The sequence below is a fragment of the Leuresthes tenuis genome, unplaced genomic scaffold (genome assembly GCF_036924035.1).
Source record: "Leuresthes tenuis unplaced genomic scaffold, fLeuTen1.0.hap1 SCAF_23, whole genome shotgun sequence".
Taxonomy (NCBI): domain Eukaryota; kingdom Metazoa; phylum Chordata; class Actinopteri; order Atheriniformes; family Atherinopsidae; genus Leuresthes; species Leuresthes tenuis.
The window spans coordinates 9,382,234-9,395,747 of NW_027325377.1; the positions used below are offsets into that span (position 1 = coordinate 9,382,234).

At 42.3% G+C, this 13,514-nt stretch overlaps 1 protein-coding gene across 1 annotated transcript in view; it reads right to left on the reverse strand.

Moving 5' to 3' along the window:
- ttll12 (tubulin tyrosine ligase-like family, member 12) overlaps positions 1–13,514 on the reverse strand; it is a 73,119-nt gene that overhangs the window by 12,488 nt on the left and 47,117 nt on the right. The window contains exons 8-9 of the mRNA XM_072377212.1: positions 4,568–4,762; positions 4,205–4,316 (exon numbers count right to left, since the gene is read on the reverse strand). Of these exons, the coding sequence (XP_072233313.1) occupies positions 4,205–4,316; positions 4,568–4,762 (307 nt within the window). The remainder of the gene's footprint in view (positions 1–4,204; positions 4,317–4,567; positions 4,763–13,514) is intronic.

Below are 13,514 nucleotides of genomic sequence, written 5' to 3' on the forward strand. Positions count from 1 at the left end.
GAGCAAGGGTAATTATCCTTTGTTACATGGCGGTGAATGTATCGAATCACTGGCACAAAGCATGCAATACCACAGTATATAGGTGGCGCTGTACCCATTTCAACTATCGCTAATAGAGCCACTTCCGGTTGACCACCAACAACAACAAAACTAAGGCATTCGAGAAAGATGGCGAACGAAGGGCAAGATGAAGCTACGTCCCTCTACATTTGTGATGAACATGGTTATGGAACAAACACGATGCACAACGGCGCATTCTCCATTACATGAGCTGAATAACTCTTATTGTAATTTAGCCATTAATCCGATCCGATTGCCCGCATGTAACCGCACTGTGTGTAGGGCAGGGATGTCAAAGTTAAATACACAGAGGGCCAAAAAAACCAAATTTGCTAAAAGCCGCGGCCGGACTGGTTGAATGTTTATTAAAACACATTAAACAAGAACTAACACAGTGTACCGTGTATTATTTGATGATTAAATGAATAATCCAAATTTTTTTTGTTCTGTCAGTAATTTCAAGGGAAAACATTTTCAACAGGCAGACAGCAAAAAAGTAAATGTCCTTCAAACACAAAAGATGTTCCTTAATATCAAGATAAATACAAAAATGAAATGGCATGTATTATGAACTGAAAATGAAATATTGTGCTGCTCTATGATCCTACCAATTACTGCTATCAAATAGTAAAATGAGAAAATAAAGAAATAAATTAAACCAGTTGTATTCTTATGGCTCTCATCTGCAAATGCTTATTAACTGAAAAATAAATAAAATATATGGCACAAAGACAAAACAATACTTCCTTCAAAGAAAAATCACTTCTTGTACAAATTTAACTGAATTAAAAACTAAAAATACGCTAATTCTCTGGGATGCTCACTTGTCTGAGACTGTGCCTGATACTTGGTGGTGTCTCATCTTTTGTACAACTTCATGAATGTTCGGGGTCAGGCTCTGAGCTGAGGAAATCCTCAGGACTGAGTGAAGGTATCATCAGTAAGACGGCTCCTGTGTGATGTTTTGTTTAGCTTCATCAAAGAGAACAGTTGTTCACACAGGTATGTGCTGCCAAACATAGAGAGCTTGGATGCGCAGTTTAGGCATTGGGGATGTTTTTCACTTGGTTGTGCCAACTAAATTTCGCCCTCTGGTCCTTAAAGTGACACACGACGAGAGTGGGCATTTTGGTGTTAGGAGAATCTAAACATCTTAAAACATTTATTTTGGCTGCATGTAAAAAAAAGAGATTGCTGTATATATCAAAACATGTCACGTGTGTCAGTTAACGGGTAAGCCGAATCAGTGTGTTAAGTCTTTTCCTCTGCAACCGATCCCTGCCATAAGCCAACCTTTTGAGTATTTGATAGTGGACTGTGTCGGCCTGTTGTCGTACGCTAAATAGTATTTATTGACAGTTATGTGCCAAAGTACCAGGTATCCAGCTGCGTACCTGCTAAGGTCCCTTACAAGTAAAGCCGTGGTGAGGGCACTGACTATTTCAGTTTTTGGCATCCCGAAGGTTATCCAAAGTGACCAAGGGTCAAATTTTTCTTCTCACGTTTGGTGAAGTGTTGAATTCTTTGCGCATAAAACACAAAACGTCTGTTTACCACACGAAAAGTCAGGGTGTGTTGGAGAGATTTCATCGGACTCTCAAGTCTCTCCTGTGAGCTTATTGCACTGAGCTGGATTGAGACGAGTAGTTGGGGCGAGTAGTCGTATTTCAATGGACACAACTTACTCTGTTTGTCCATTCTGGTCACAAAAACGATCCATATGCCTTTGCAAAGCCACCAGCTTCTCCAAGATGTTATCCATATTGCGGTTAATAACCACAGTTTGAGCACCAATAGCTCTGCCCACTGCTTCAATCATGTCAGGTACCTTGGGGCCTTTGACCGCTGTCTCTGACTTCCAAATTTTGCGATACATCAGGGCAATGTCTAATCCAAACAGCAGATAGCCCGTTATCATGGTTCCGAATATGTATAGATCCTCTATGTCCTCAATGGAAAGAACGGCCAGGAACACGACCCTCCACTGCTCCCAGGAGCCTCTCATGTAGCCAGCGGCAAACGTTCCATCAGGAAAAGTGGGTTCCCCTGGGCCCGAGCTTTTCATAGAAAAGATTCTGTCAATTGCGTTGAGAGACCAGTTGACCAATTCCATGATTTTAGTTTTGAGAGCAATGCGGAGAGAGGCACCAAAAGTTTGAGACAGGACAGGACAAGACAAAGAAGAGAAGCAAAGAAGATAAGAGAGACGGAAGATACAGGAGAGCAGAAAAATGCGACCGCATTCGTTGAGAGCCGGAAGACAATAAAATGTCAGGAGAGTAATGAGCTGTGTGGCTGGAAGGAGATCTGTGGGCTGGCTTTACCGTAGCCGAATTTGGTCTAATTACTCAATAGATTTAGCTTATCTAGTCTAAAATAGTTCAAATAATCTGCACATAGGTACGTATATAAGATCTTAGTTCATTTGTTTCATTCTGAAATTGAGGATCTATATACAATTAGGATGTTTACCTATAGATTATGTAGAAAATGAGGCTTTTGTTGGCACAGGTCCACGGATAGGGTTCAGTCACTTGCTATGACATATTTGTGATATAATTTCATTTTTCGGGACACTAAGTAGTCCTGAGGTGAGGAAATATGTAGTATCTGATACAGGGACAGTGTGTGCCCCAGATAAGATGCACATAGTCAAACATAGACATTTTTAGAAAAACATTCCTCAGTTAGTACGTCTAGCAGAGGCTCACCAGATATGTATACATTATATTCTGGCTATGTACCTGTTGACGGGGACGCGCAGCATCTTCAGGGTTACCAAATATGGGAAGGTTTTACCCTACTTAATGGAAGAAGCACCAACAGTGAGACAGAGATTGCAATGAACTTTTGGGCTTTGAAGATCTCTCCAGATTTGATGCATCATTCTGTAATTCTGGTTAGGACTTGGTTGGTAATAAAAGGTTGCTGTGTTCGACCAAGTATGTGTCAGTAGAGTTCAGTATGAGTTCTTTCTGTACCATCTACACATAGGCTGTTTGAAGGTGACCATGCCTCATACACCACATATAGCAAGCTAAGCCCAAAGTATTTATTGCATTGATTGTGTGTATTACCGTCATATGGCACAAGTACGGGTTTTTGCACAAAACGTGCTTTTACTACTTACCTTCAAGCAGTTTCACACTATCCATGGAACTGACTTGCAACAAAGTATAATTATTTTCTAGAACCTTGAAGATGCCAAGATTAATTTTCTAAATGATTTCCGTTTCTCAGACTCCGTCATTTGACGTTGCTCTCAATTTGCAGTTAGTTCCCAAGTTTAATGAAAAGGATCCGGACATTTTTTTTGTGTTGTTTGAGCGTTTGGCAGAGGCTCGAAATTGGTCTGACATGGAACGTACTCTGTTGCTTCAGTGTGTAATTACTGACAAGGCTCAAGAGGTTTTCTCAGCATTAAGTGTTAGAGATAGTGGTAGCTATCATTTGGTTACAGCAGCAGTACTCAAAGCGTACGAGTTAGTACCAGAAGCTTATCGTCAACGACGACGACCACTGCCACTCTGCATACCCGTTTACTTCTGCTTTCTGTTGCAGGTACGGGGAGTGGTTAGAGGGTAGAGTGGGAGGGTCATAATTATACCTGTTCATGTGGGCTGGGCTCTCCAGAGGGCATAAAAGACAGACTTCTGCATAACTTCTCTCTCTCTCAGCAGGCTCCAGACCCGCCATGGTTGCTTCTTTGTTTGGTTTGTTGCACCATACAACACGCATCTCACTATATATAGCCACACACCGCTGACATGACTGACTCCTATCTTACCTACATGCCACCTTCATTTGCAAATAAGTTAATTCAATTATATTAAATAAAATGACTTTCTGAGCTCTATCTGTGTGTGTGCCTCCCTCCTTGTTGCCACCTTAGAGCCAGGTGGTGACAATGAAGATATATTGTCTATACTATATAATATATGTATGCTAGAAATGGTATTTCTAGTGTATCAAATTATTACATTTCCTGGAGCATTTTTGCGTAGAGTGAGGCACATTTTTCAAGGAATTTGGGGGAAAGTAAATTACAAAAATGTTATATGAATTGATACATTTTGATGCTTGTCAGTTATCTTAGTGTGAACATGGAAATCTGATTAGATTGTGTATATATATTTGTCGATACCTTTGGTGTACTCTCCCTCTGCCTGATTATGTAGGCAAGGTTGTTAGTAATGTGTATGTCCAGTCCACGTGCCAAATTCCAGGGCTTACAGATCCAGTGGTTATCTTCTCCCCTAAAGCATACAGAAAACGTTTATGCAGCCTGTACAATCTTAAACTCAAGATACCTCTCTGGGCCTGAGGCAAGAGAACATTGAGTTTAAAGGTTAATGCAACACCACTTGTCGATAGTGTCACAATAACTCTGAATTCTCAAACTAATTCAATTTGGTTTAGTGTTTACTGATCAGATCATTTTTTACACTTTCAAATATTACATAGTAACCTATTCGCAATAATTTTTTTTTAAAAAGTTGCCCCTAACCTGTTTTGCCTCTGCTGATAATGCTTGATGAACTGTGGCAGCTCAGTCTGCAAGTTGAAGGTCTCTGGAAGCCAGTCCGGGGATGTACCGCCTTTCATTCTGCGAGCCACAGAAGCTAGACAGTCCTTGACTGTGACAATGTTCTCACAGGGAAACTGGTTAATCATGACATGAGGTCGCTCCTCGCTCAATGTCCTGCCAGAGAAACCAGAAATGTTTTCAAATGAAAATTCACATCTTTGTCATCAATGAAGCAATTGAAACTTGTTTTTCAAATCAGATGTGTGGTCAGATCAGCTATTAGCATACCGAGAGCTGTATGTGTGCAGGAGGAACAAGTAGTTCTCTTCTTTTTATATGTACTACCTGTAAAACTGTATCTATCTAATTCTTAATTACTAATTTACTCATCCCCCATGCCCCGTGGCTTTTAACTCTACTTGGGGGAATCTATAACATCAACATTCCCGATTGTTCTCTTCTGTACCATGTGCACCATGCACCTAAATCTATACATTCTACTCTACACTGGACTTTAAATCTTTTTGTGTTGTACTGTATTTTCGATCAGCATCTATTACATGCCTTTTTACTCTGAGTTTTGTGGATACTGCTGGAACTTGTGAATTTCCCCCTGGAGATTAATAAAATACCTACCTACCTACCCACCCTGTAAATTTCAGGTAAACATCGGCTACCGCTATTGGTTTACGTTATCCTTTTTGCAGATAGGTCAATTGTAGTCAATAACGTGAATATAAGTCAATACCAATGTTAGACCAATATATCTGTGCATCTCTCATAATTACTTTGACTCTAATATTAAAAGATTAGTGTCACCACACCTCATACATGAGGAGAGCATACAACATTCTTTCAACATTTGTTTTAGTATCTTACTATGCAACACCCCTCTATGCGCTGTCCCCAGATGATCCTTGACATTATGTATGTCCTGACTGGCAGACAGAGGTGAAATCTGCTCCCTAGATGAAGGACTTCCGAAGAAAGCCTAACATGACCTTCTCTCTTTAATCAAATGCCTCTGGCAGCAGGTGCGGCTAACGGGCAAGCCAAACTGTTCACAGAGCAAGTTAATCACTCGGTTGCCGCATGCTACCTTGTGCTGCACAACTATTCTGAGTCTTAGTAGCTGGGCTGTCACCAAACACCAGCTGTTGCAGCTTGCCACCATACTAGCTGATCACTTATTCACTTTTCCACTGGAAAAAATCACCGAGCATGAACCTTCCCTCACCATGGAAATGGACAAGCTTTGTGTCTGGAGCTGCTTGACACTGTTGCTCCACTAACCGACCCCGAACAGCCTGAGTCCGGCTTGTTGGAGCTTGGTGGTGTCACAGGAGTCAAATCTGATTATGGGGACTAGTCCATCAGCCTCGGGTCTGAATAAGAAGAGGTTGGTGAGCCCTTTGTTTTTCCACCAGCTGCAAAGCCAACGGCTACTTGGTCCCAGAGGAATTTAATCTCCACCAAAAATCTCAAGGGAGGGTCAGTGTTGGACTGGGTTAACATTGAGGGATATGGTTTCTGACACCTGCCTCTCCTGGTATCTCACCTCCACCCTACACAGAGGTCAACCATGACTTTGTCAGGCCATGCCTTTCCATCAAAAGTTTTCAATCATCCCTGACTGAAAAAAGCTATAAAGCGGTGGCTATGTTGGTGAGAGCTCTTTGCATACCAGGCAGAATTACAGGGGATATGTCAACCATACTGACATCAGATTTGTGGGACAAGCTGTGTGTGGTGAAAGACCTCTGCCTGCATTACCACAGATGTGCTGTCCAGGCCTCCAGGAGAGCCATGATCCTGACGGTTGACCAAGAGACAGTAAGGTGGCTGAATTTAACTAGTCTATCTCACAAAGTGAAGACTCCACCTCTCAACGTGCCCGTGGAACTGAAAGTCTTATTCGGTTGAGCCGTGGCCACGACTCAGAAACACTGCAAGGTGAAGAAGAGGGAAAGTGAAGCACTACAACTGTGCCTGCCCAGAAAGGTGCCACCTCCTCCCGCCACTGCACCCCATCAGACGTGTCCCCAAGCAATAGCTCGCCCAGCCTACCACATCCCCAAGCGACAATCTCAATTGCAGTCAAGTAACCACGAGAACGGAACACCTCTGAAGTACAAAGGTATGTGAGCTAAGAAACTCTTTGTCCCTAATGTAAGGCCAGGAAACTATTCCATCCCTGCTGTCACCGTGGGTGCCAATAAGAATAGACGTGCTACCTAGGGCCCTTTCACCCAGGCAGGGAGAAGAAGATCGGCCACACACCAGTCCCCTCTCCTCCAAGAAACGTTCTGTTCCTGTCCGGTTAATGAGGGCACAATTCCAGGCCCAAGACGTGCAGAGGTTGTGTCAACAGTCACAGAAAACAGCAGGGATAAGAGGAGGAAGACAATCCTCTGTATAAAGCCTATTTTGTAGGAGGAAATGATCACACTGCAAAACAATTCAGTCAGTACGACCTGAGCGGTTTTTACTGGAGTCCCAAAGAAGGACTGGGGTTGCAGCCAATACTAGATCTGCATTCTCTGTACAGATACTTGAGACAGTACATGTTCAGAATGCCAACACATCTCTAACAGGTGAACTTAATGTGACCTTCTGTAAACGTTTGAATGCACATGTCCAACTGTTCAATGTTTCAATACTTTTTGCACAAGTTGCTGTTCTCTAATTAGGAGCGTAACGGCAAAATTCACAACAGGTGTTTGATCCATGAATCAACCAATACATTTCCAGGTTCAATTAGAATTGGTATTTAAACAGTCCTCCTCATCATGTTGTTCACATTTTGACATCATGAGACCAAGACGATACCAAACAAATTGATCAACAGAATCTCGCCTTTGCGAGGCTTCAAACAGGATGTTCTCAGACGAATATGGCCACTGAGCTTAGAGTGTCACAGAGGGTCATCAGCAGGTTGCAACAGAGATACAGAGAGACTGGAAGAGTCACAGAAAGGCATAGAAGTGGACGTCCTTTGGCCACATCCCACTCTGATGACCGCTTCATTGTGAACAATGTTGCGGAACCCGATGAGGAATGCCACTCAGGGTACCTGACCACACCACATGGGCCAGGAAGCATTCATTCTGGATGAGGGACCAATGGGACTGTCAGCCACTGTTGTCACCAGACGAGCTATTGGTAGTGGTGGTGTTACAGTGTGGGCAGGTGTGTCTAGTCAGTACAGAACTGCCCTACACTTTGTGAATGGTAGAGTGAAAGTCCATACTACCTGAATAACATCATTAATCTAGTCATCATTCATCTTCACGGACAACAATGCTCAAGCTCATCAAGGTCGCATCATTAGGGAACGGCTGCTGGAAACTGGGATACCTCAAATGGAGTACCCTACCATTTGTCCAGGCCTGAATACCACAGAAAACTCTGTACCCAGAACCTTGATGACCTGAGGGCCGCCCTTCAAGAAGGGTGGGATGCCATGCCTGAGTAGATGATAAGTTGACTTGTGAACAGCATAAGACGTCGTTGTCAAGTTGCAATTGATGCTCAAGAGCACATGACATGTTATTGAGACATTGAAAATTTTTGTTATGGTATATCCACCACTGTTGTTGGTTTTTGTTTTTGTTTGAGATGAGGAAATCACCAGTGTATGCTTCTACTTAAATACCCTACCCTACCCTATAATGTCACTGTAGCGTGAACCTTTAACATTTTCCATAAATTTCACCCAAAAGCCAAATATCCTAACTTTCTGTGAGTTGTGTATATACATATAACATGTCATCTGTTCAGTTTGGCACACAGACTGATTGTGTGGAGAAGCTCAGTGCCTGTTTTTTTTAATCCTGGAGCACGCCACTGAGGGCCCTCCAGTACGCTTTTCCCATTAGAGCTGATCATGCCTAATGGGAGGTGTGCTACACTCTGATTCTGATTGCTCTCTGTTGGCTGGGGAAACACTGGCTGGCAGAGATCTCTCAGCTACTGTACAGCCAGGTGTGCTGGCTCCGCAGGGATCTCTTGTCACAGGCTTGCGTAGAGATTTACAACCTTCACCTGGAGCACATGGCTCCATGGACCTGGCCTGTGAGTGGTTAAATCTGGCTGGTACTGGGCTTCAGCAGAATGTCATTGACACTATCCAAAGTGCCAAAGCCCTCTCTATGCATTGCATTGATGTGAATTTGATGCATGGTGGCTCTCCAAAGCCCTTTGCCTGTCATTCTGACGTTTCTACAAGAGTTGTCGGGAAAAGGCTTTGTTTTCTCCACTGTCAAAGGTTGTGTCCGAAATCACTCACTCATTCCCTACTCCCTACATAGGGAAATAAATGTAGTGGACTATATAGTGAGCTCAACAGAAAAATCTTTCGGACACTACTCTTGGTGCCAGTAATTAATTCATCACTGTCGCACAATTAAAACGTACAACATTAATGTTGTCTCACACAATACTTATGCGTTTACTACTGCATTTTTGTTAAATTAGAGGCTTTTTATTACTGTCCTGTAATTTTTATTTTGTATTTTGTTTACTATTTAAGCATATTTTCATATTTTATTCTCTTGGCTCATTAGTAACAGCAAGTTACAGTGTAACCTACTGGAATGTTAAATTATATGCCGTTTGTTTTATACTTTTTTTTCAATGAAAGTAGGATGCCATTTAAATCGCCTTGTTTTGAAATGTGTAATAAAATAAACAATGGAATAAACTGGCTTCATGACTGTTGTACTGCTTTACAACCCATGAATTTGTTGCGCTCCTGTCATCCAACGGCTGACTACGTTTCGTTACCGAAAAAACCCCAACAACTTTTACTCACTCCCAACCGGCTGCAGAGGCGAAACATTGCATGATGGGATCTCTTGCTCCAGTTAGTGACCATTGGATGTTCAATGCATTTAGCGGTGAATTGTGGGATACATTCAGTGCACTACATTGTGAACATTAATAATCACTAAACATAGTGCACTACATAGTGGTTAGGGAGTGATTTCGGACACAGCCAAAGTGTACTTCGCTGCTATATTGGCTTGTCATATTGGTTTTCGGTACAAAACAGTAGGCCAGCGTCCACTTATCAAGGGGCATGACGCATCTGTCAAGTGACGAAGAGCTTGATCACCCCATAGGATTTACCTATGGTGCTTGAAGCACAGTCAAACCCACCCTTCGAGGCTGCTGCAGCGCATTGAGCTTAAAATGTTTTCCTTCAAAGCGGCTGTGTTGCTTGTACTGGTTTTTGTCAAGCGTGTAAGTGACAGTGTATTATAAGTTAACCTGACAAAATTCATCTCCTTTGAAAAGTTATAGCTGATTTCTAATCTTTTTACAATACTCACAACTAACATGCTGTTTAAAATGAAAAAATGTGCATACTAAATAATTCTGTACAACTACCCCCACAGATCGGTGGGGGTATCTGTTTTTGTGCTTGGAGATTTTTCAGCAGTTAAAAAGCCCCTGAGACATGAACATTCCATTCTGGTTGCCCTGACAGATGTAGAGAAAACAATCCTCTTAAATTGGAAAGACAAAAATGAAGTCTCAATATCCCTATGGCACCATATTCTCTCTGAACATATCTCTAAAGAAAGGCAAATAGAATTAAAATAAAAAATAAAAAAAAATCACTAATCAATGCTACTTACTCCTCTGTGAAAAAAAAAAATCCAACAAAATCTCAACTAAACTCTCCTCACCCCCCACTGTCAGTACCTCAAAATCCCCAACCCCTTAGTAAAATAACTGTTAAAGGTCACCCGCTAAATTTTAAAATATCTTTAAACAGTCTTAAGCACTTATTGCCTAACAAGAATGGATCTCATACTTAGCTTGCTATTACAATACGATTCTGGAACGAAGATGGCGCCGTTGTTTGTGGCTGGCCGTCAACCTCTGCTACCTTTTCTGTGTATTGTCCTGTTTTTAAATCGCTTTTATCTCGTGAAGTGGCATCTTTACTGGTGTATGATCGCCTGAGGCTCTTGGGGATCCGCGATTTTGTGGACAATTTGCGATCCAGGACTTTGGCAATCGGGCAAGACCACCGCCTCCTGTTATGGCGTCTGTACCCTCTCACCTATGGCGTCTACCTTACTTACCACGCAACAGCCGTCACAGAAGACGAGGAAAGAGAGGGAGTAATATGCCGGCTCAATTGGCTTCGTACTCCACGTACAACACTCGCCAAATGCTGTTTGGTCTCTCCAGTGATTACGCCGGATACGACATCCGAGGCTCCATGGATTACTCCTACCGATGGTTGCTGCCGGCCGTACCAGACTCCGGGTACCCACGTCCCTGTCGCCGGCCTGTGAGGATCCGCAGGTGGGGCCGATCGCGGGAGAATCTCCGTCCAGTTCATTGTGCCTACCAACAGACGGATCGCCGTTTGGTTCGCATGGCTCTCATCAACACCAGATCCGTTGCAAATAAGACATTTATCCTAAATTACTTTTTTACTTCATATTCCTTGGATTTCCTCCTGTTGACTGAAACCTGGCTTAAACCAGCACAGGATAACAGTGCGTTCTCTGAGCTTCTTCCATCCAACTGTTCTTTGTTCAGCTCCCCGAGTGTGTCGGGGCAGGAGGGGGACTTGCTGCTGTGTTCAATACCAATTTTAAATGTCGGCTTCTTCCCACAGGTACATACTCCTCGTTTGAACTGCAATTGCTTGCGGTAGAGTTTGCAAGTCCTGTGTTGTGTGGAGTTGTCTATCGCCCTCCGAAATATAATAAGGACTTTATTAATGAGTTCTCTGAGTTTCTGGCTGACATTCTCCCAAAATATGACAAGATCCTGATCTGTGGTGATTTCAATGTTCATGTTTGTTGCCCATCTGACCAATTCGCCACAGACTTCAAAAGCCTTTTGGCAACTTTTAATTTGATTCAATTCGTGGATAAACCAACACACCATCTGGGACACACATTGGACCTTGTTATTACTTCTGGACTTTCAGTTTCCTTTAAAGACATTTCTGAGACTGCAATCTCAGATCATCTCCCTATTGTTTTTGAATGGATAGCCCCCCAACCAGTGAACAAACCTCTTGCTCCATCCCATCAGCGGCATATCATCACTCCCTCCACAGCCGATGAATTTACTGCTGCTTTCAATGACTCACACTTTTTTCCCTTGAATGGCTTGGCTTCCCCTATCTGTCCTGATCATTTTCTCTCCTCCTTTCACTCCACCTGTACTGCAAATCTGGACTCTACTGCCCCTTTTAGGCAAAAATCTGTCAAGCCAAGAACAGACCCCTGGTTGAACGACACCACCCACGCTATCAGGCAGCGTTGCAGGCAGGCGGAACGCAGATTGAAGAAGGACAAACTGCATGTGTCTCTGGAAATGTTAAGGGACTGTCTCACTGATTATCAGAGAGCCATACATGAAACAAAATCTCAGTACCTCTCTAATATTATTTCTAGCAGCAGTCATTGTCAATTGCAATCTGTTGGTTTCCTTAGCTAGGATATTAATTTTTGAATTGGCTCTATATGAATTAATTGGATTATGATTACAATGAATTGCATTCCAATTGGCTTGAATTGGACTATATTACTTAAGTGCCTTGAGATGACAATTGTTGTAATCTGGCGCTGTATAAATAAAATTGAATTGAATTGTCCTAAGGTGTTATTCGATACAATTAATGCTGTTATTAACCCATGTACTTCTGCTGTGACTGATGTATCGATAGCCACTTGTGAGAATTTTCTTCTTTATTTTGTTGACAAAGTTGATTCTGTCAGAACAAACACTAATGTTATTTTGAGTACAAATAAGGATCTGCCTGTTGTCCCAACTCATTCTGCTGTGTTTGATCAGTTTGAGCTGGTTTCCCTCTCTTGTCTCTGTGATGTAGTGAAATCTCTGAAACGTACAAATTGCCTATTAGATATTGTCCCTTCCAAAGTGTTGAAAATCGTTTTTAATACTGTGGGGCCCAGTCACCTGGTTCTTATTAACTCCTGCCTTAGATTAGGAACTGTCCCAGCTGCCTTTAAATATGCTGTGGTCAGGCCCCTTCTTAAAAGGCCTAATCTTGACCCCTCAATGTTATCAAATTTTAGACCTGTTTCCAATCTACCCTTTGATTGTTTTTATACAAATACAGTCCTTTCTTGAGGATAACTTTGTTCTTGAGAAGTTCCAATCTGGATTTAGGTCTCGTCACAGCACTGAATCTGCACTGTTAAAGGTGCACAATGATATTGCTCTGTCTGTGGATGCCAAGTGCCCTGTTGCCTTAGTGCTGCTTGATGTCAATGCAGCCTTTGATACGTTGGACCATGCAGTCCTCCTATTACGTCTAAGTAATTATGTTGGCATTCATAGCACTGCATTGAAGTGGTTTACATCTTACTTATCCAGTAGAACCTTCTCCATTATGGTTGGTGACCTGTCCTCTTCCATTGCTCATTATACATGTTACCACGGGTCAATTATAGCCAGGCACAACCTTTCTTTTCACTATTATGCAGACGATTTACAAATCTATCTGCCAGTGAAGCCAAATAGTAACAGTGCACAATGTTCTTTGTTTGATTGTATTGCTGACATTAAGCAATGGTTGGCCCAAAATTTTCTACGTTTAAATGATGACAAAACTGAATGTATTATGTTTGGGGATACTGTGACGGCTGACTTTAGCACCTTGTTTTCAAAGCTCAGTTCAACCGTCAGAAATCTGGGAGTGACCTTTGACAGTCATCTGAAGTTTGACAAACAAATTAACAATGTTGTCAGGACTAGTTTTTTCCAGTTGCGTCTCCTGGCCAAAGTTAAAATGTTTTTAAGCCGTCACGATCTTGAGAAAGCCATCCATGCCCTAATAAGTTCAAGGTTAGACTACTGCAATGGACTTTATGTCGGCGTCTCCCAGACTTCTCTCAGTCGCCTTCAACTTGTGCAAAATGCTGCT